The sequence below is a fragment of the Phyllobates terribilis genome, unplaced genomic scaffold (assembly GCF_046119375.1).
Source record: "Phyllobates terribilis strain yellow unplaced genomic scaffold, ASM4611937v1 Scaffold_1__5_contigs__length_1240528914, whole genome shotgun sequence".
Lineage (NCBI taxonomy): Eukaryota > Metazoa > Chordata > Amphibia > Anura > Dendrobatidae > Phyllobates > Phyllobates terribilis.
In genome coordinates, this window is record NW_027362761.1 from 432,405,205 (window position 1) to 432,430,076 (window position 24,872).

At 38.3% G+C, this 24,872-nt stretch overlaps 1 protein-coding gene across 2 annotated transcripts in view; it reads left to right on the plus strand.

The window, feature by feature from the left end:
* Positions 1-24,872, plus strand: part of FBXL17 (F-box and leucine rich repeat protein 17) — a 929,014-nt gene that overhangs the window by 853,125 nt on the left and 51,017 nt on the right. For both annotated transcript variants that reach the window (XM_073677587.1, XM_073677577.1), the window contains exon 8: positions 9,351-9,493. In XM_073677587.1, coding sequence (XP_073533688.1) covers positions 9,351-9,493 — 143 coding nt within the window. The remainder of the gene's footprint in view (positions 1-9,350; positions 9,494-24,872) is intronic.

Below are 24,872 nucleotides of genomic sequence, written 5' to 3' on the forward strand. Positions count from 1 at the left end.
CTCAGATTAATTTTAGTCTATAGGGCCGTGCACTTGTCCAATATTTTCCTCTGTCTGTGTCCAAGGGAAAAATCACATCAAGCACGATTTGCATCCGATATTTGGATTGCACTGGGCCATGCAAGTTAATGAGTCCATGGAAAAAATCGGACTGCACTCGGATGATATCTTAGTGTGGTCTGATTTTAAATGCATGTTGTTAATACCACTCCACAATTGATAAAAGCTCGGGATGGGGTGAAACGTCTTCTGTGGTCGTTCATTAAAAGAAGCATTGAAACCATATGTGAGTGCCGGGATTTCATTCTACTGATGCAAATTCTGCTTTTCCACGTGCACCACCTTTCCCAGACAGGGGTGCCGACCATTTCTACTGGTTTTGTCCGATTTTCACGGACTGACAGAATGGAGAAAATGAAGAATTTTTGTTTCCATCTTCTACTCATCCGAGAGAATTGGATCGCACTCTGATCAGAGTGTGATTAGCATAATCAGCCCAATTTTCTCAGATGGGAGAAAATACGGTGGTGTGACCCTAGCCATAGTTTTCTGCATGCTGCAGCACTTGCTAAAGATTTCACCAGGGATGAACAACCCCTTTAAAATTGATGCGGTGCTTGAAAGTGTCATTAGAAATGTGCAGTGGTAGTCAGACTTTTATTCCATTTCAGCCCCCTCACATAATACACTTGCGAAAAAAGCACAAACTGAACATTTGCAGGCGGCTAATAATAAATTGTATTTTGTAAATTCGGAATAAGGAATAAAAACTGAATGTTCCCGAGCTTGTGTGAAAAGTACGGCGGCAGCTGTATGCCCACATGTTGCCTTCCCCTGCAGTAAGAAATGCCAGTTTTAAATATGACTATATTGTGCAGCAGCTGGAGACACTGGCACAGCACAACCTGGTGGTGAAATACATCCCCCATGATGATCGCCTAATATTTTTCACGTTCCTGTTTCCATGGCTCTGAAGAATAAACTTCGAGCTTTTATGTAGATGTATTAATTATCAGTAAAATGTGCTTTTACATGGGAAAGAAAAAAAAAATCAATTTTGAAGATTCTTCGGAGTATCTCTCCTGTGACCATATGTCTGAAAATAGTTACTTAAGGCAAAAGGTAAAGTGAAATATGTACATTAATCCGGTGATTCAGCCACTAAAAGCTTCTTCAAGGCGGCCTACAAAAAGTTGTTAACTTCGTACTTTTAATGCATGACCGTATTGAATAAAGATGAACATAATCCCGTCTGAGTGCTTGCGTCTGGTCAGGTTTAATGTGCGTTCACCTGTTGACACTGCATTAGTTCCTAATTATCACATGAGGACGTAGCAGAGCTGAATTTGTCATTCGTATTATTTTTCACGGACTTGTGACTGAGGCCTAAGATGCAGTTAATCTGTGCATTTTGTGTGTTTTTTTCCCTGTAGGTTTCTATGGGTAGCGAGAAAAAATGCATGTAGAAAATGCAATTGCCTTAATAAGTGTAGAATCCCAGCGTTTCTGCATTTAAAAAAATTGCAAAAATGCACCAAAATCACTTCAGGAAAGCGGTCTAAGGGTATCGTTTCTCCTTGTGGAGAGTGACACACCGGTTTTGGCATGCCAATGTAAGGAGGCTTATTCACCATGCAATGCTCCTCTGGGAAATTTAATATGCAAATTGGCTCTTCAGAGAGAAAGAAGACTAGAACTTTACATCGCCACCTGTTGGAAGCAGCGATCCTACAAGTCACTATTGACCCTTTAACGAGCCTTGCAATATGACTTAAAGGTTCATGCGGTACTTTAGATTACCCCCCCATGTATTCCCCCCCCCAGGTCCCTAAGACTTTTTGTAAATACCTTCTGCTGTTGATAATGCCTGTGAGCGGCGCTATCACTGGCCGCTCATAGGCATCACGTGACCCCCGGCTGCAGCCGGCTCTGACATCCGCTGATGTCACGACGAGGGGGTCTTCAACTTCCTGTTTCCAGGTGGATGCCAGGCTGTGGGCGGTGTTACCCCCCCCTCCCGCGTCACACCCGACATCCACCGTGTGCTCTGCCTCTCCCCATTCATTGGGAAAGCGCGCGGTGGATGCCGGGTTAGACGCGGGGACCCCACCGCTGAGTCACGCCTCACTTGTCGTGACGTCGGCGCTGGGGTCACGTGATGCCTGTGAGCGGCCACCGATAGCCCCGCCCACAGGCATTATTAACAGCAGAAGGTATTTACAAAAAGTCTTAGGGACCTGGGGGGCGATACATGGGGGGGGGTAATCTAAAGTACCGCACAACCCCTTTGAGATAAAAACCAAATCAGAATCTCAATTTGCAGACAGTGTTTTGGGGTATTGCCCTTCATCAGTGCAAAGTATAAGATCTGGTTTGGTTAGGGGAGAGGCTTTGGACTGAGGTCTAAGGGGTAACATTTCTCCTTGTGGAGAGTGGCATACTGACTCTGGCATGCCAATGTAAGGAGGCTTATTCACCGTGCAATGCTCCTCTAGGAAATTTAATATGCAAATTTTCTACAAACTGAGATTCTGATTTGGCTTTTATCCTAAGTCATATTGCATGGCTTGTTAAAAGGCCGATAGTGACTTGTAGGACAGGTGGCGCTATAGAGTTCTAATCCTCATCCTCTCTGAAGAGGCAATTTACGCATCAGGAAAGCGGAAAATGCTAAAAAAAAAAAAAAAAAAAAAAAAGAGAAAAATAATCAGAACAGATTGCTATTGCTTATTTTGGAGCAGCTGCAGAAAGAAACGCAGTGGGGAAAAAAAAATTTGTGCATGTGGGAACATATCCTTAAAATTGTCTTGTATACAAAACCCATTTTCACATGACCTAAGGGCTTAAGCAGAAATCCATATTTACAGCACTGTTTTCTACGAGGTCACAATAGGGCTGAAAATGAGGCGTATGTTGAAATTGGGATGTCAATCACGTGTCTGTGGGAGTTATAACAGTGGATTTGGATTCGCTACCCCTGAATTAACATCTGCCTCTGTGACTAGTCAAGGTAATTAAAACATCCATTATGGCGATTTTTCATTTTTTTGTGCTTTTTTTTTTTTTTTTTTACTGCCCATTTCCCAGGAGCCATAATTTTTCTATTTTTCAATCCGCATAGCCGCTTTGTTTTTTGTCAGATGAGTTGTAGTTTTGAACTATACCATTCACTTTACCATATAATGCCCTGAAAAAGTGGAAAAAATTCCTAGTTGGGTGAAATGTTGAAAAAAAAATTATTTTTTGCTTTTGGATTTAGCTTTTTGGCATTCATAGTGCATTATATAGGACATGATTTCTTAGGTCAGTGCAATACAGCTATGAAAAACTTGCCAAAAAATTGAGTGGTTAAAAAAATTCAGAACTTTGTACAAAATAAAAAACAAAAAGTGTGGTTAGTCACCTTTTTTTTTAGATCTGAAACTTTCTGATTTTCTGATTTTCCCATCCATGAACCTGCTTGAGGGTTTGTGTTTCTTTTTTGCGCAATTTAGCATTTGAATTGAAATATTTTTAAGCACATACAATATTTTGATTTTTATTTATTTCATATTTGGGGGAGGTGCTGTGATCAAAAAATGACAATTTTGACGTTTCAATTTTTTTTCTCTTTATGGTGCTACGAATACAAGTTCATTTTTATATTATGTTTTTTTCATTCATTTTTGATCTGGGAAGAGGAGGGGAGTTGATACTTTTTTTTTTTTTTTTTATAAAACCAAACATAGTTTTTTCTTTTCACATTATTTTTTAGTCTACATAGGGGACTTAAACTTGCAGTCAAATTGTTCCATATACTGTATGTATCTCCAGTATTGCAGTATATAGAAGAAATGACGATGTCCTATACCTGGGCTTCATGAGAGTGCAAAGATGGTGAGGATGTGGGCATTCAGTAGGCTGAAGTTAACTAATCGTCACCCTGTGATCACATCACAAGGAGGCTGATGAGCAACTAAAACTCTACTGTTCTGGATTGAGAGTGGCATTAAGTTGTCGAACAGTAGAGATTGGCACTAGCTATGATTAATGCATCTAGAGGCAGGCGCTGGCTGTAGAACAGTCAGCATTCTCCATGTATGGAGCAAGCTCAGCTCCTGAGCTTACTAAATACGCCCACGTCCAACATAGGATGTAGCAGTATGTTCTATATCGGGAAGGAGTGAAATATAGCGTAAATATAGCAAAAAATTGGCAAAACTGATGATAGGAAACGTTATTAAGAGAGGTTTTATAGATAAGTGACCAGTCCTCGTGTGAAACATATTAATATGTGTGTCGGGGGGGCAAATACCTTTTTTTTTTTTTTTCTATTACTTTATTGCCTATATATACAATCTATATATTTACAGTCTTGGCCAAAAGTGTTGGCACCCTTGAAATTGTTTCTCCCAGATGATTATTGCAATTACACTTGTTGTGTTATACACATGTTTATTTCCTTTGTGTGTATTGAAACAACACACAAAAAAAAGGCAAATTAAACATAATTTCACACAAAACCCCAAAAATGGGCCGGACAAAATTGTTGCCACTTTTCCAAAATTATGGGTAAACAACTTTGTTTCAAGCATGTGATGCTTGTTCAAACTCACCTGTGGCAAGTAACAGGTGTGGGAAATAAACATGTGTATAATAAAACATGTATGATTGCAATCATTTTCTGGGAGAAATATTCAATTTTCTGGAACCATTTCGAGGGTGCCAACACTTTCAGCCATGACTGTATATATCGATATATTTATTTATTTTGCTCACTTATGTAGTGCCATTAATTCCACAGCGCTTTACAGATATATATATATAGAGAGAGAGATATGCATGTACAGTTATATGAAAAAGTTTGGGCACCCCTATTAATCTTAAGCTTAATGTTTTATAAAAATTGGTGTTTTTGCAACAGCTATTTCAGTTTGATATATGTAATAACTGTTGGACACAGTAATGTTTCTGCCTTGAAATGAGGTTTATTGTACTAACAGAAAATGTGCAATCTGCATTCAAAGAAAATTTGACAGGTGCATAAGTATGGGCACCTCACCAGAAAAGTGACATTAATATTTAGTAGATCCTCCTTTTGCAAAAATAACAACCTCTAGTCGCTTCCTGTAGCTTTTAATGATTTCCTGGATCCTGGATGAAGGTATTTTTGACCATTCTTCTTTACAAAACAATTCCAGGTCAGTTAAGTTTGATGGTCGCCGAGCATGGACAGCCCTCTTCAAATGATCCCACAGATGTTCAATGATATTCGGGTCTGGGGACTGGGATGGCCATTCCAGAACATTGTAATTGTTCCTCTGCATTAATGCCTGAGTAGATTTGGAGCGGTGTTTTGGATCATTGTCTTGCTGAAAGATCCATCCCCTGCGTAACTTCAACTTTATCACTGATTCTTGAACATTATTGTCAAGAATCTTCTGATACTGAGTGGAATCCATGCGATCCTCAACTTTAACAAGATTCCCGGTGCCGGCATTGGCCACACAGCCCCAAAGCATGATGGAACCTCCACCAAATTTTACTGTGGGTAGCAAGTGTTTTTCTTGGAATGCTGTGTTTTTTTGCCGCCATGCATAACACCTTTTTGTATGACCAAACAACTCAATCTTGGTTTCATCAGTCCACAGGACCTTCTTCCAAAAAGAAATTGGCTTCTCCAAATGTGCTTTTGCATACCTCAGCCGACTCTGTTTGTGGCGTGCTTGCAGAAACGGCTTCTTTCGCATCACTCTCCCATACAGCTTCTCCTTGTGCAAAGTGCGTTGTATAGTTGACCGATGCACAGTGACACCATCTGCCGCAAGTTGATGCTGCAGCTCTCTGGAGGTGGTCTGAGGATTGTCCTTGACTGATCTCACCATTCTTCTTCTCTGCCTTTCTGATGTTTTTCTTGGCCTGCCACTTCTTGCCTTAACAAGAACTGTCCCTGTGTTCTTCCATTTCCTTACTATGTTCCTCACAGTGGAAACTGACAGCTTTTTGTATCCTTCCCCTGAACAACTATGTTGAATAATCTTTGTTTTCAGATCATTTGACAGTTGTTTTGAGGAGCCCATGATGCCACTCTTCAGAGGAGATTCGAACAGGAGAACAACTTGCAAGTGGCCACTTTAAGTAGCTTTTCTCATGATTGCATACACCTGGCTATGAAGTTCAAAGCTCAATGAGGTTACAAAACCAAAAAAAGTGCTTTAGTAAGTCAGTGAAAAGTAGGTAGGAGCATTTAAAACAAGAAAATGATAAGGGTGCCCATACTTATGCACCTGTCAAATTTTGTTTGAATGCAGATTGCACATTTTCTGTTAGTACAATAAACCTCATTTCAAGGCAGAAACATTACTGTGTCCAACAGTTATTACATATATCAAACTGAAATAGCTGTTGCAAAAACACCAATTTTTATAAAACATTAAGCTTAAGATTAATAGGGGTGCCCAAACTTTTCATATAACTGTATTTATTGAGTTGAGGATATATGCATGTATATATTGAGTTGAGGACAAAAGATTATACTGAATATTGATTGTACCATCCATATCTTCATCACACAGGAGACGTCTGAAAATAACACTCTCCCCGTTAAGCTGGTTTTAATATAATGTAATATTTTCCATAAAATACTGTAGTAGAAATCTGTGTGTATTAGACGGGGATTGATATAAAAAGTACTTTGTCAAGGCTTTTATGGATTGCTGAGGTTACCGAACTGCTTAAAAATGTAAAATAAACCTGCAGTGGAGGCATTTTTCAACCAGATTTGATTTTATATGAGGAATCCAGAGCAGAGATTGATGGAAAATCAAGCTTATTGTTGTGGCTATAAAGAACAGACAAAATACAATGTGGTGCATGGTCTGCAGAAAATTGCAGCACGGGAAGGGTTAAAGTGTGTCATTCTGAAAGTATTCTTTGAAGCGATTTTGCATAGAAGCTGCAGAAATTTCATCCCGTGAAAGCAACCAAGTGTGCCATATTTCAAGGGCATTTTTCACTAGTAATGAGCAGTCAGAAAATGTGATTTAATAAATGCTATTTCAACCTTAAGTACCTCGGATATCTAATATTCCGCGAGTAGCGCTGGTGCTGGCCCCATATCGAAACGCTGCAGTTGCTAATGAGATCTTTTTAAGCAATGACATGCTTTGCAAATTGTAACAAAGAAGAGTTTACAGAAATTGACGTGGCCAATTACGGAACAAGGTTAATGATCATATTCCTAAGTGAAATAGTTTAATGCTTCTGATATATACTGATTATATCAAATTATAAGGGAGCATAAGAGCGGCTGTCATCATCTCCTTCATTACTATGATGCCTGGCCTCTGTGTACTTGTATGGCTGTTGTCTCTGCTGGTTTAGCTTGTGAATCATGGTAATTTTATTAGCTGACTTTCATCATTCATCTGGTTATATTTTATACATGTGAATTCCATGCTTCTCGTAGCCGGCAGACAGGAATTTTTAAAACAACACTCTGTTGTGCCATAATCTTATTCATTCTGCCCAATTCGAGGTAATCAATTTGTCATACTTTATCCATGTAAACCCCACTACTTCTAGTAATATGGGAACATGTTGTGTGACATGGTCATCCTTCTCAATGTGTAACCAATGCTTAAAAGGCATCTCCACATTAATGATACTCACGTTATTTAAATCCGTCATGCCTTAAACAGACCCGGATTTTTTTTTATTTATTTTTTTTACTTCTTACTGTCCTCCAGGCTCCTTTCACTATGCACGACCTTAACTTATTCCACCTGTACAAAGAAAAAGAACTGACTTTTCTATCTTACCTAAAGCACATATCAGCCATTACCATATATCATAACCTTTATTTTACTTTCAACCACAACTTTACATGTTGACCGTTTTTATTTCGAAAACTTTTGCTTGAATTTTTTGTAACTGGTTTCAATAAATTCTTATTTTCGTATTGATTGTTCTATTGGCAATAATGCAATAGTTTTTTTTGTCTTAAACGCACTGTCCAGCCCACTAAAAAAATAATTAAATAAACTCAGAGAATATAGTATAATAATTTAATAATAATCTTACTAATTTTAGTAATAATCTTTGTACCGGTCAACTGCGGTTCCAATTCCAAAACTGCCCAACCCCTTCCACACCCAATTGCCCTTTTATCTCCTGTTCAGTCTGGATGGAAATGTAACTGATGTAGCCAATCAGTGCCTATAGCGGTCACATGTTGCTACCTTCTATTACTAGTGATTGGCTGCTGCAGTGAAATGTTTTACTAAACAAAACAGAAGGTAAAGAGATTGGCTCTATGCTTTTTGCTTAGCCTAGAAGGAGACGTGACCACTAGTGATTAGCGAGCGTGCTCGTTTATCCCTTTAACCGAGCATCCTCGGGTACTTACCGAGTATCTTCGGCGTGCTTGTATATTTTGTTCAAGTCCCTGCGTCTGCATGATTTACGGCTGTAAGACAGCCTCAACACATGTGAGGATTCCCTAACAAACAGGCAATCTGTGCATGTGTTGAGGCTGTCTAACAGCTGTAAATCATGCAGATGCTGGGACTTCAACATAATATATGAGCATGCCGAAGATACTCGGTAAGCACCCGCGCATGCTCTGTTAAATTGGCATCCTTGCTCATTACTAGTGACCACTGCAGCCAATGATTGGCTGCAGCAGTTAAACATTGTTAACAAGTAATTATCAGCAGCAGTCACATGTCCATTCAGACCAAACGATGTATAGAGACCAACAAGGGACCTGGGCAGTTTAGGAACATGAACAACTGTAGATCAGTAAGGTTATTATTACCTATGTTATTGTTTTACAACATTTTAGGATTTTCTTTACTTTGTTTTTTTAATGGCTTGACAATTTTTAATACAGCGCACACAGAAGTGTATGGCACTCTACTTCACCTCCATATGTCACCAATTTAATGCTCATATGAGTGTATTTCCATACCCTCTCTGCAATCGGTGGCAAACAATGTCCCTATGGTTCTGAATTGACCCACTATAGGGACTTGTGCATGAGCCCTAAAAGTACGGGCTTGTAATGCCTCTTGTATTGATGCAATATAAAATAAACATGATGTTCTTGGACCTCGCTCAGTTAACAGCGGAACATTGAAATTTCTTTCTATGGTTTCTGTCTGTACGCTGCTCAATTCATCGAGTTGTCTCTCATAGAATAAACACAATGGAAACAATTGGGAAAAATTGCAAAAATAAAATTTGGTTAAAATTATATGAAAATTGCATTTGTAACCCTTACATGTAAACGTTTTTTGTAGCATGTAATGGCTGAAGCTTCTTAGTGCATTTATCATTTTATTTACAGTTATGTTCATTTTCCCCCACAGCTTTGATAGCCATCGGTCGATACAGCACTACTATAGAAACAGTGGACGTGGGGTGGTGTAAAGAGATTACTGACCAAGGAGCCACATTGATTGCACAGAGCAGCAAATCTATACGATATCTGGGCTTGATGAGATGTGATCAGGTGAGATTATGTATGTTTAATGGATAGTTTGCTCCATGATATATTGATACTGTCTATATTGTTCACAAATCTTTGATCATGTTGTTTACTATAATTTGAATTTGGCATAATAATTCCCATATAAACACTCCAACAATTTTTTTTGTTCATGCATGTATAATGAGCATTTTTTAGGTTTCATATACCTGCCATTTAGCACAAGGCTATTGTTGATAGCTCTTACACTAAGGGCTCGTACAGATGACCGTAATATTCGGACGAGTGCTATCCTTCCATTGGATAGCACTCGTCCCGATGTTAGTCTATTGGGCCGTGCACATGTCCGATGTTTTGCTGGGACAGAGCCGGTCCGGGAAAAAAAATCGCAGCGTGCCAGAGTTTGATCCGATTCGGATTGCGCTCAGCCATGCAAGTCAGTGAGTCCGTGGAAACCACCGGACTGCACTCGGGTGACATTAGAGTGCAGTTCGATTTCTTCGGACCGACAAAATGGAAAAAAAAAGGATTTTTTTTCTCCATCTTCTCATCCAAGAGAATCTGATCACACTATGCTCACACTCTCATCAGAGTGTGATTTGCTTAATCAACCCAATTCTCTCAGATAAGAAAATACACAATCGTCTGCAAAACGGATGAGAATACAACATGCTGTAAGGCTCAGGGTCTGAAAACACGGATCGGTTTTTAAAACAAATGTGTGTATGGATCAGTAAAACTCTATGGGTCTTTGTGCTGTCTGAGGAAAAAAAAACGGACCATGCATGAATCTGTGAATATAGATTTAGAATGAGTATGACACCTGACCAAATTTTGTATATAATAGTGTAGTAATAATGTGTGTTATGCAGGCATTGAGAAATCATCCAGGAAAAAGAAACTTTTCTGAGAGTGAAAAAGTTATTCTATGACACATAAAACAATCTAGCTGAACAGAATATGCAATTATTAAAATTTAAATCTTACACATCATTTACAACAAATATATATAAAAGCATGGTCTTGCTGCTCTCATGGTCCACAACAAGTTAAAACTGTTGCACTTGGCAGACTAACCTGTGCAGAAACTGTTCCAATTCACCTTCTCTGTAACTTATCATCTACTTATTTTTAGTGGGCTATGCCTCATCATAAGCATCCTGCTAGCATTATAGGTGTTCATTCTACCATTCTGTGACTTCCGGCATACATTACTCTTGCCATTGTCCACTGGCATGCTTACCCAGAACTGAAAACCTCATAAGCAAGTATCAGACAGGATAGTAGAAGCTGAGAGGCAGAGACCGGCCTCCAAATCCTGTTATTCATCTCTTCTGAAAGTGGATTACACTTGACAACAGGCAGTGGACAGAATTGTGATATTCCTATGACATGTTCTAAACTGGCAAACGGTTCTTTCTTTATTTTTATGTGTAAATACACAAAGATAAAATATTGATTTGGGCAACTCCTTTCTTAACTAGTTTTCTCCGACCTGTTTATAAAACTTCTTTAAAAAATTGAAGTTACATATTAAAGGAGTCATCACATCATCTGGAGTAATGAAGAATTACTATAGACAATCTGGTCACTTAGAGTCCAGCACACTTTGTCCATCTTTATCATCAGCCGCAGTCTCAAACAAGACTTTCCAACTGTTCATAAAACCCACTGCCAGAGCCAGAACCTTCCAAGTTTTATTCTTCCCTCCTATAAGTGGTCATCAATAGAATTGCTAACTATGAAAAATTCTTCATACAACTTTAATGCGTCTCTATCAATGTTGTTCTGTCTGCTTAATGCTGGCAAGTATTAGTGCAGCGAATACAAATGCTCGACAGAAAAAACAATTAGGATGGCAAATTAGCCAAACAGCATCAACATGCCATCTGCGAGATGTATGAGTGTAATTAAAGAACGACAAATATTACCGTAAAAACACAAGATATCTATACTTTTCGCTACAATAATCTTCTCACTGCTGCGTAATTTGTACAATAATTCTTTGACGGTTTCACTTGCATATTTCAGCTTTATTAAGGTTCTTTTTTCCATTGGGTAATAAGCCTCCATAAACTGGTATTAAGAAGAAAAGGAATGTGCACGCCGCACTTTAGTGACAGTTAAAGCAGAGGCCTACAAGGGTAATTGGCTCTGTCTAAACATGGTGTAATTTGTTTGTGCCTACACCTTTATCTACGGTTTTAATGATTTCTTTTTTGCTCATCATTCTTGTGATGAATAATTGAGTACATAATCATATTTAAAGTATTTCTCAGGTAGCCTTTGTTTGCCACCGTAGCCAATTACGGAACACAGGCTTTACAGAAAGACGACTGCAACTATTCTACTGTACAAATTGAATATTTTGCAATCAACGGGCATAAAAAAAAAAAGCAATAATAAGGCTTATCTCACAACAGAAGTTTTCCTTTTTTTCCTGGACCTTAATTCTTATGAACAAACTGCAGAAAACACAAAGAATCCAAAAAAAAAACATGACAACAACAGCGACAGAAATTGGGATGTAGAAAATGAGCAGTGCTTTGTGGTACTAACATAAATGGAAAAAAGATAAATAACAATGGATCATTTTGTGAAGTTCTATTTTAGAAGTTGTTTTTTTTTAAAGTAGGGTGAGCAAAAGTCAAACTAGATGAGGAAAAACTCAAGCATAAAAGAAATTGGAGGAGTGAAAGTTCTCAAGAGGAAAATATGAGAGGTCATCAGAGGGACCTGGATGGAGTGTGAGAGGCATTTTAGGGATGTAGAAGTGGAACGGTGAGTGAAAGTGGCGTCCAAAAACTAGAAGCACAAAGTACAGTCTCTCCTTAAGATGTTTTCTGAGTACACATATCTGACTGCTACAAAACTATAAAGTATAGCGTTCATATGCACCGAAGGAAGCATTCATAAATCTTTATTGGACGTAACATAATGAAATTGTATAAAAACCGGGCCACAGAGGGTAATGAAAACGACAGCAACAAGGACAAATGGATGAATACAAAAAATGAGTACTGCAAAATAATGATAATAATGTAATAATAAATGTAGTAATATATAGATATAGACATATATAGGTGAACCATGTATCAATATTATAACAGTATGCACTACATATGAGGATAACAGTATGCACTACATATGAGAAGATACAGAATAGATAATTCATATATAGATGACATAATAAACAGCAAATGATTAAATATGACAAATACATAAGTAAAGTGCATGTGCGAAGATGGATAAGTAAATTGCATGTGCGATACAGGTCACTTAATATCCAAAGAAATGAAGGCATAAATTACACCAATGTAAGTAGTATAAGTAAAGTTCATGGGTTGTACAGTGCTGGCCAAAAGTATTGGCACCCCTGCAATTCTGTCAGATAATACTCAGTTTCTTCCTGAAAATGATTGCAATCACAAATTCTTTGGTATTACTCTCTTCATTTAATTTGCTTGCAAGGGAAAAACACAAAAGAGAATGAAGCAAATATCAAATCATTGATCATTTCACACAAAACTCCAAAAAAGGGCCGGACAAAAGTATTGGCACCCTCAGCCTAATACTTGGTTGCACAACCTTTAGCCAAAATAACTGCGAACAACCGCTTCCGGTAACCATCAATGAGTTTTTTACAATGCTCTGCTGGAATTGTAGACCATTCTTCTTTGGCAAACTGCTCCAGGTCCCTGATATTTGAAGGGTGCCTTCTCCAAACTGCCATTTTGAGATCTCTCCACAGGTGTTCTATGGGATTCAGGTCTGGACTCATTGCTGGCCACCTTAGAAGTCTCCAGTGCTTTCTCTAAAACCATTTTATAGTGCTTTTGGAAGTGTGTTTTGGGTCATTGTCCTGCTGGAGGACCCATGACCTCTGAGGGAGACCCAGCTCTCACACTGGGCCCTACATTATGCTGCAAAATTTGTTGGTAGTCTTCAGACTTCATAATGCCATGCACACGGTCAAGCAGTCCAGTGCCAGAGGCAGCAAAGCAACCCCAAAACATCAGGGAACCTCCGCCATGTTTGACTGTAGGGACTGTGTTCTTTTCTTTGAATGCCTCTTTTTTTTTTCCTGTACACTCTATGTTGATGCTTTTTTCCCAAAAAGCTCTACTTTTGTCTCATCTAACCAGAGAACATTCTTCCAAAACATTTTAGGCTTTCTCAGGTAAGTTTTGGCAAACTCCAGCCTGGCTTTTTTATGTCACGGGGTAAGAAGTGGGGTCTTCCTAGGTATCCTACCATTAAGTCCCTTTTCATTCAGACGTCGACGGATAGTACGGGTTGACACTCTTGTACCCTCGGACTGCAGGGCAGCTTGAACTTGTTTGGATGTTAGTCGAGGTTCTTTATCCACCATCCGCACAATCTTGCGTTGAAATCTCTCGTCAATTTTTCTTTTCCGTCCACATCTAGGGAGGTTAGCCACAGTGCCATGGGCTTTAAACTTCTTGATGACACTGCGCATGGAAGACACAGGAACATTCAGGTCTTTGGAGATGGACTTGTAGCCTTGAGATTGCTCATGCTTCCTCACAATTTGGTTTCTCAAGTCCTCAGACAGTTCTTTGGTCTTCTTTATTTTCTCCATGCTCAGTGTGGTACACACAAGGACACAGGACAGAGGTTGAGTCAACTTTAATCCATGTTAACTGGCTGCAAGTGTGATTTAGTTATTGCCAACACCTGTTAGGTGCCACAGGTAAGTTACAGGTGCTGTTAATTACACGAATTAGAGAAGCATCACATGATTTTTCAAAAGGTGCCAATACTTTTGTCCACCCCCTTTTTTAGGTTTGGTGTGAAATTATATCCAATTTGGCTTTAGGACAATTCTTTTTGTGTTTTTTTCATTGAAGACAAATTAAATGAAGAGAATAATACCAAAGAATTTGTAATTGCAATCATTTTCAGGAAGAAACTGAGTATTATCTGACAGAATTGCAGGGGTGCCAATACTTTTGGCCAGCACTGTATAATATGATTAAATATTTTGTACACATTACTGATAAATAATAAAACATTTTTCCATACAGGGAGTAGTAGTAAGTCCATGACGAAAAATAGCTCATTAGTCCCTGTGATGATATTAACCCCAATGCTTGTTTTGGCTCCGCTTTCTTCTGGGAATGGAGGCGTTTTAGAGATATGGTAGTTGAAAGGTGAAGGAATATGTAAAGTCCAGGAATCACAGATTACCATCTGTCCTAAATATGTTCTCTGAGTATACATATTTGACCACATGGATGACCACCCATTAGCAAGATCAGTGCGATCCTTACTGGTGTTTTTTATTTTTTCGAGTAGCAATCTTAAGCTTAATTCAGCTGCTCTATCACATTAAGTTGGGTAGGGCTAAGCTGCAGTCACAAAGACAATACTATGCCTGCAAAATAAATGTATATTTAGCAAGTGAAATGGTCCCTTTATTCTCATAATTGGTGGGGTCCAGTGGGTTAGGTTAGACCTCCCCCAGTCACACATTTATGTGTTATCTATTGTATAACATCTAAATGTGTTTTTCATGGATGTTATTAAAAATACGATAAAGCAGAACAGTGTTTGCATATGGAATAGTGCAGGTGTTGGCTCGGTTCACTGCTATCAAAAAAAACGAAGCACAGAGTAGGGAAAAAAGGAAAAATGTATCCTAAAGTTTTTTTATGACCTTCTTGACAAGAAGTAAAAGAAACAGTAATAATATGTAAAAACAAAGAAAATATCAATACAGTGAAAATAAAATAAACATCACTTTAACAGCATAAAAAAGAATATTCAACCAGCAAACGCTAAGTAGAGCTTGCTAGTTAGAAAACTGTTTATTTTTTCCCTACTTGTCACCAGGCTTTTGCTACCTCACCTGAGAGCAGCATAATGTAGGAAAAGAAACCCTGAATCCAACAATGTATCACTTAGTTTACTGGGTGCATAAGTTGTGACACAATCAGAGCTTTTAGATTTATCAATGCAGCAGAGCTCAGAAAGCTAACTCCGCCCATACCACAGCTTTCTGTGTATATGTATATTGACAGTCAGATGCTTATCACAGGAGAGGGTGTGGTCAAACCACAATGCAAGAGGGAGCTAGTCTGGGCAGTGATAATCTACTGGTGGTAAAACATTCATTGTATGGAACCAACAACACACAGCCTAATAAGTGACATATCCCTGAAATTTGTGTCTCAGCCCCTACATCATGTTGTCCTCAGATTACATATCAAAACCTGCTGACAGATTCCCTTTAATGACCAGATACTATATCATTCAGAATATTAATCAGCCATCCCTAACAAGTCTTTGGTCATTAAGTAGAAAAATAAAGATGTAGCTGCTCCTAAGCAAACGGCCATGGTGCGTTAATTGTTGTTTGTCTTTGCTGTTCACACAGTGCAAAGTTTACATGCTTAGTATTAGAACAGCCATGCTACACAATTTACTTAAGGCGCCATATCTATACATTAATTGTGTGCTAGCTGCTCAGTTAGTTACTGCCACTATGCATCTTGATATCTTAAAAATTCTTTATTCTGAGAAATTTGTTTTATTTACCAAGTTGAAGAAATGGCTATTTAAGTGTGTAACTCAGAATCTGCTTCATTATCAAGAATATTGTATCCATATAATATACCAAGTACAGTATTTTTTTTTTTATTTGAACTCAAATTTAGAATTTTAAGAGATATTAACACTAAGGCTATATTCACACACGTTGTGTTTTGTTTCTGCTGAAGATCTGTTGCAAATCTGCTGCTAACTTTTCTCTAGCAGGAAAACAGTTGCGCTAAAAACGCAGGTTTTGTTGCGTTTTTTTGACCATCGATTACTTCCTATGGGTGCAAAAACGCTCAAAGTGACATGCTCTATTTTCCAAAAACACGACCAAGTCACAAAATACGCATTAAAAAAACGTGTGAACAGAGAATTCTGGTTTCTCATAGACTTTGCTGGTGCTGCAAAACGCAGCTAAAATCTTGCATAAAAATCTGTAGGAAAATACGCTGCAAAACCCAACGTGTATGAATATAGCCCTTAACACTAACCATATAGTAAAATATGATCCTCCCTCTGTTTTCCAAGTAATAAATAATCCATATTTAACATCCCACAACTATCAAATGCAACATTAAACAAAAGAATAACAGTTTCTTCCTGTCTAGGTATCTTTCAATAATTAGTTTTCTATTTTGCTTATTCAATTAGGAACCAGCTGTTGTCAGTGTGGGGTAGAATCATTACGATACTATCTATCCTTTCTTTTATAGCACATTCACTCAAATGTATAAAAGATACATTGGCTCACTGTATTCCATTTCTAAGAAGCTTCAAGTCATTGTGGACTGAACACACAAGCCTTGAATTATATAAAAACATATAGCAAAAAATAGATTTTAGATCGTTATTACTATGATACTCTTTATGACCAAACCTCCGTGGAATTTCTTTGATATGAGGTTGACATGAATTAGAATTTCACAAGCGTCTTGAGTCCTCCCAGAGAAGATCAGAGAGGATTCTGAGCTGGGTGAAGGGCTCCTCTGTTTGATTCCATTGATTACCCAACTGCCTTCAGGCTACGGGACATAGTAGAGGCAGAGAGTTATTGATCCAAATGTTGAAAATAAAATGAATTCATTTCTCATCAAACTGCTATTGTTAGAGCTTTTTTTTTTCCAGTTCCACATAGTAACCAGCACGGTGGAAGAGCACATTGCTCACTGCCTGGAATAAAAGACATTTTTGTTTTGCATGCTAAATGTAAAATGTCAATTGATAAAAGTCTGTGAAATCCCAATCATTGTCATTACCACACAGTCTTTGAAAATCCATTAGGAGTACTGTACAAAACTTTCATTTTATCTTTTTATGTGAAATCATTGTTTATTTTCTCAGCAATTAGAGACACTGGTTAATTAAACAGCATGCTTCCTCCCCTAGGCATGATATGTAACACACCCCAACCCGTAAAAAGCCTTAGCTAATAATCCTAAATTAATAACCACTATTAAAAGCGGGTTATATTTAGTGACACTTGACCTATGTACTTTTTTAGGTGTTACTGCTATTTTATGTCTTGTTATTGAACAAGAGTTTTTAATATGATAATTAGTTTTTATATATAAACGTTATATTTGTAATTGAGAGCATTGAACTTTATTTGACATTTGTAGATGTTTTCGGGAGCCTAATTTAGAATAAGTTCGGATGGTTTAAATAATGACAATTTGGATTAGCTTGTCATGGAATAATAATGAGAATAGAGAATAAAGCTTTGACAGATTTCTAAAGTTATCCTTAACCAGTCTTACAGTATGTTACTTGCACCATATTGACTACGATATTGTTCATATGAGTCTTTTAAGGTGCTGGCCACTATTTCCTGTTAGTGCAACTTCCGTCACAAGCTGACCATCTCTACTCTTCATAAAATGGCTGATGACTGTAGAGCTTGTGACCTGACCAGTCCATCAGTGTCATCCAATAGTAAAGCATCTTTCTCATTTAAAGTGTTTTACATTTCGAGGAGGCTGATAGATTGGACTGGTCACATGCTCCTCCATCCACAGCCTGATGGGACTCACTTGGTGAGGTGGATTCATGAAGCCGCAGGTCAGGGTGAACACACAAATGGTGGTCTATGGCACCGCAAGCTGGGTTTGCCCAATGGCACATGGAACAGAACAAATCAGCACACCGGGCTGACATATGTAGCGGAAGACACTGGCAGGGGAGTAGTCAAGCACAAGAATGGAGGATGTAATCAGTCCAGGAATAACAGCAACGTTAGTAATATGATCTAGTTCAGAGGATTTTTTGTAATACTTGCAGCAGACGAAGGGTTAATAGCCACTGGCTGCAGAAATGAAAAGGCAAACTTGTTTATAGAGAAGATACATGCTGATGCAGGATCATTTGAAGTGTGAGCAAGTCCAGATAACCATTCACTATCCTTACAACAGACAAAGGCTTAATTCACACGTCTGAGCCTGGAAATACATACAGGTTGTATAAATCCTAGACATTTGCAGAGAAGATAGCCAGTTGGAAGAACTGATGAGGCTACCTTCAAAGCACAGAGTAACTGAACCTTAGCATAAATGAGTACACCCCCCTTTGAAAAGTAAGATTTTAGTCAATATCTCACTGAACACTTAAAAAAAATTCCAAAATTTTGATAAGACTGAGTTTACTAAAAAAAAATTAACCCATAACAAGAAAGTAAGGTTAATAATATAACTTTCACTACAAAATCTTCAGTTTCACTCAAATTAGTTGATGCAAAAATGAATACATCCCACATCAGAAATTACATCTAGTATTTTGTATGACTTCCATGATTTTTAGGGGCAACACCAACTCTTCTAGGCATGGAATGAACAAGATGGCAAAATATTACAACATCTATTTTTTTTTCTATTTTTCAAGAACAACCTCTTTTAGAGCCCGGATGCTGGATGGATAGGGATGCTCAACTTGTCTCTTCAGAACTAGGTGTTCCATTGAGTTCACATCAGTCGACATACTTGGTCACAGAATCACTTTCACCTTGTTCTTCTGAAATGCAACAGTGGTCTTAACCACTTCGCACCAGAGCCTGTTTTTGCCTTCGTGACCGGGCAATTTTTTCAATTCTGACCACTGTCACTTTATGAAGTAATTACTCTGGAACGCTTCAACGTATTCCCCTGATTCTGAGATTGTTTTTTCGTGACATATTGTACTTCATGATACTGGTAAAATTTCTTCGATATAACTTACGTTTATTTGTGAAAAAATCGGAAATTTGGCGAAAATTTTGCAATTTTCTAACTTTGAATTTTCATGCCCTTAAATCAGAGAGATGTGTCACACAAAATAGTTAATAAATAACATTTCCCACATGTCTACTTTACATCAGCACAATTTTGTAACCAAAATTTTTTTTTTGTTAGGGAGCTATAAGGGTTAAAAGTTGACCAGCGATTTCTCATTTTTCCAACAAAATTTACAAAAACATTTTTTTAGGGACCACATCATATTTGAAGTCACTTTGAGGGGTCTTTATGACAGAAAATACCAAAAAGTGACACCATTCTAAAAACTGCACCCCTCAAGGTGCTCAAAACCACATTCAAGAACTTTATTAACCCTTCAGGTGCTTCACAGGAATTTTTGGAATGTGGAAGAAAAAAATGAACATTTAACTTTTTTCACAAAAATGTTACTTTAGACCCAATTTTTTCTATTTTCACAGGGGTAACAGGAAAAATGGACCCCAAATTTTTTTGTGCAATTTCTCTTGAGCGTGCTGATACCCCATATGTGAGGGAAAACCACTGTTTGGGCGCACTGCAGGGTTCGGAAGGGAAGGACTTTTTGAATATAAAATTTGTCTGATTAAATAGCAGACGCCATGTTGCGTTTGGAGAGCTCCTGATGTGCCTAAACAGTGGAAACCCCCCACAAGTGACACCATTTTGGAAACTAGACCCCTTAGGGAACTTATCTAGATGTGTGGTGAGCACCTTGAACCCCAAGGTGCTTCACAGAAGTTTATAATATTGAGCTGTAAAAATAAAATTTTCACATTTTTCCCACAAAAACATTTTTCATCCCTTATTTTGCATTATCATAAGGGTAATAGGAAAAATTGCACCATGAAATTTGTTGTGCAATTTCTCCTGAGTACGCCGATACCCCATATGTGGGGGAAAACCACTGCTTTGGTGTACGGCAGGGTTCGGAAGAGAAAGGAGCGCTATGTTGGCTGGGATAGGTGGCAGACACCATGTCACATTTGAAGAGTCGCTGACATGCCGAAACAGCAGAATCCCCCACAAGTGACCCCATTTTGTAAACTACACCTCTCAAGGAATTCATCTAGGGAAGTAGTGAGTATTTTTTAATTTTTAAATTTATACCATTGGGCAGTGAAAAAAGCATAATTATATTTTTACCACAAAAAAATGTTTTACCCTCAGATTTTACATTTTCACACAGGGCAATGGGTAAAAATGGTGCCGAAATGTGTCACACAATTTCTTCTAAAAGTGGCAATACCCCATATGTGGCTGTATCGTACCGCTCAGCCATACGGCGAGATCTGGGGGGGGACGGAGTGCTATTTGACAATTGGAGAACAAATTATTGTAGAATAGGCATTTGGATTTGGGAGCACAAAATTTTCTGAATTTCTTTTGGGGGGCAAGGGCCATTTTGCTTTTCCAGGGCCTTTCTGCTACCAGTAACTTGGAAGTGCCTTATATTTTTAACAGATGACAGACCTGAGTGGGGACTAGCTTTTTTTGAGGACTGAGTTGAAACTTTTATTGGGAACATTTTATGTAACATTTATCCGGCGCTCTAGGCTGAGCACTTACATCGGGGTTTCCATCTAAATTTCCAAGTGATATAATTCAGATGAAACCCCTGCAGGATCCATTCACTGTAATGAGGCAGCAGAGTTACTCTGTACTCTGTCTGGCCTCTGTTTAGCGGTGTCCTTTTTTTCAGAAGTGCACAAAACTGGCCAACCGCACTTTTATGCACGCCTAAAACAAATGACACCGTGGGATCCCAGGCTAGACGGCGTCCACAGTGGTCTATATCTGCCTCATTACAGGGAATCTTCCGTCATGGGTTCTGGCTGAATCACGTATTTCAGAGATTTACACGGAAACTCTGGTGTAAGTGCTCAGCGCAGAGCGCAGGATAAATGTGAGCAGAGCCTTACTGCGATCTTTCGGAGACATAATAAACAAATCAGTAGCAGGTGAAGAATTGGTTTTATTTATTTTTTACGCCGCTCCTCGTGCGGTATAAGTGATGAGATTACTTTATTCTTCGGGTCGGTGCGATTACAGAGATACCAGCTTTATATCGGGTTTTTATGACTGACAGCTGTCACTCACTAAAAGACGCTTTTTTTTGCAAAATCTAGTTTTTGCATCACCATATTTTGAGAGCTATAATTTTTCCATATTTCGGCCGACAGTCATGTGATGGCTTGTTTTTTGCAGGACGAGTTGACATTTTTATTGGTACCATTTTTGGGTACGTGACATTTTTTGATCGCTTTCTATTCCTATTCCGTTTTTTGGGAGGTAAAATTAACAAAAACCAATTCAGGAATTGTTCTTTGAGGTTTTTTTTTATGCCGTTCTGCGTGTGGTAAAAGTGATCAGGCAGCGTTATTCTTCGGGTCAGTACGTTTACAGCGATACTACACTTACTGTATATTTTTTTATGTTTTGGCGCTTTTACACAATAAAACAAATTTATAGAAAAAAATATTTTTTTTGCATTGCTTTATTCTGAGCATTATAACTTTTTTATTTTTCGACTGATGGAGCTGTATGGCGGCTTGTTTTTTGCGGAACAAGATGACGTTTTCAGCGGTACCATTTTTATTTCTATTTTGCTTTTTGATCGCATTTTTTTTCCACTTTTTGTTTGGCGATATGATGAAAAAGCATATTTTTTTGCTCCGTTTATTTATTTTTATTACGGTGTGCACAGAAGGAGTTAATTAGTGTGACAGTTTTATGGCTCGGGTTGTTTTGGACGCGGCGATACCAAATATGTGTTCTTTTTTTGGTTTTGTAAAAATATACGGATTTATTGGTTTAATATTTTATTTATTTATTTTTATTTATTTTGTGATTTTTTTTTTAACAGTTTTTAAACTTTTTTTTTTTACTTTTTTTTACATTTTTACTTAGTCCCTGTATGGGACATTAATTTTTATTTTTCTGATCACTGATCTCATGTAATGTAATAGACATATATTACATTACATTACATGAGATCTTCCCTGTTTAAGTCAGAGTCTCCTGTCTGGCTCAGCTTGCAGGCTGAGCCAGACAGGACACCATATATGGCAGAGCTGGAGGCGGTCATGTGACCTCCAGCTGCCATAGCAACCGCAGGTCCTGGAATGAATCAGAGGTCTTCGGAGGTAAGTAAGACGACCCCCTCTCCTCCTGCTGTCTCCTATATGCCGCGATCACTATAGATCGCAGCATATAGAAGACAGCAAAGGGTTAACATCACTGGGACCTGATCCAATCAGGTCTCGATGATGTTCCCTGTCAGAGCTAACGCTCTGCACCGGAATCGCAGCGCTTGCAGGAGTCCTTGGGGGTCCTTAGCGCTGCGAGACCACCCACCGTTTTTAAACGTCCGTGCTGCACAGAGCCCAGGCAGCGCGGACGTTTATGTACAGTGGGCGGTCGGGAACCGGTTAAAGAAGCAATCCTCTTACTATATTGCAGTCATCATAATATATGGCATCGTGTACATAAAATTGCTCATTTTTCCTTTCTACTCAATAAATTCTTCTGTTTTCTCTGCTCTGTGTAGAAACAAGAAGTGTACTTTCCATGCATAAATCATTCCCTCTTCAACTCCCAACCCAGCTGCTCCCTCCTCCCCCTGCCAGAGACTTTTGCAATGACTTATGACTCATGGAGGCAAAATTGACTCACACATTGAGCTTAGAAGGACTCAGCTAGTCTGTTTTTAATCATGTGATGTCATAAACCTAATGGAAAAGAAAAGAATGAACTAAGAAGAAGAGCAAAATGAGCAATTGTAAGTACACAGCGCTATATAGTATGATGATTGCAATATATTAAGAGAATAAAAACTTTGACGGGAGTGCTTCTTTAAATGTGTGTTTTGGTAAATTGTCATTGGAAAAGTGCACGTCTACCAAGGGCTGGGAGTGATGGTAGCATCATCTTTCAGTATAAAGCAGTATATCTGTGAATTAATGATACGATTGATAAAATGTAGCTCCCAAACACCAGCAGTACTCATGCTTCCCCACATAAGGACACTGCCACCACCATGTTTCACTGTAGACACCATGCATCTTTCTTTGAACTCTTCACCTTTGCGACACCATACAGTTTTGAAGTTATCAGTTCCAAAAACGTTTATTTTGGTATCACAACTCCAGATTAGAGCCCCAGTAGTCCTTATATTTTTCACATGGGCCCTGGCAAATTGTAGTTATATCTTTGTTAAATTTTTGTATCACTTTTTTCTAAAGTATTCTGATTAAGTAAAGCTTTCCTAATCTTCTTGCCACCTTTTATTGTGTAAAGAACTTATTTTTATTTCTCAGGTCTTGTGACATTTCTATTCCATGCTGTGCCGTTGCTGACAGCATAAAATGGGAAGGGGTTTTCTTTAACCCCCCTCTCGACCGATGACCGATGCCGGCTCACACACGTTTACCTGTTGCTTACCTGTTGCTGAATTCTTGTTAATTAGAATTTTGTAGTTTAAACTTTAGCTTTGCTCCTAAGACTTTCATTGGGGTGCAGTTATTTTTGCAACATGGTCTTGAATGAATTTAAGAAAGCAAATTTTTTAGTTGTTCAAAATAACAAATCTTGTTTGCAATTAATGGTACATATTTTTGAGAGTATTTTGTATTATGGTATCCCATTGAAAATGTTGATTTTGAAAAGAAACAAAAGGTTTTCTGACAAAGCTGTTGAGGTGTATTGATTTGATTCTGATCAACGTAATTCAGAGGGTCATCCTTGAGTGATGATGTCACTGGAGTTCACCGGACAACCTGTGAAACCCAGTGTGGACCACATTTAAGGAAGGTGGCCATTGGTGAACAGAGCAGGGACCAGTGCTGAAGCCAGGACAGATGTATTTCACAGCTATTTAATGGACAGAAGGGCCGGTCAGTTTATGAGGAAAGCTGAACTAACAAGATACAGTGTTAAACCCCTTTAAAGTCCATGGTTACCGTCAACATGGGAAAAATAATAAATTTAGTGGTTAGCTATGGTTGAAAAGGAAAGCAAAAGTTGTTTTTAATTCAGTCTTCAATCATCAACCATTCATTAATTTTCAGACTTGCTGATGTTTTCACCCTGTTAATAATTTCAGAAATTGCTGATGTGAGCATCTCTCTCCCAGTAATATGCTGAATATAAGGTCTTTGTGTCCAAGGTGCTATTGTTTTTAAAATCTTTTGTGTATCAGGACTGCCTCATTCTTGCTGTGATTTCCATTTCTACAGCTGATGAAGGATCATGTCCTTTCTCTTATATCTACAGCCTGAGTGAGCTGCCCTCCCTAATAACTTGAATGCTTTCCCAACTCGTCTCTGTGGTGTGCTATATACAACCACCTCGCGCTTCCTGCTTCTATTTTGAACACTTCAAAGAGTGAACAAAAACCCATTATAACTAACATCAACATATGGTCGAAATGTGTCAACATCATGCTACTGTCTCCTCATTGATACAGTTGAAACCAGAAGTTTACATACACTATATAAAAAGATACATATGCATGTTTTTCTCAATATCTGACATGAAATCAGAATAAACCTTTCCCGTTTTAGGTCAATTAGGATTACCATCATTTTTAATATTTGCTAAAT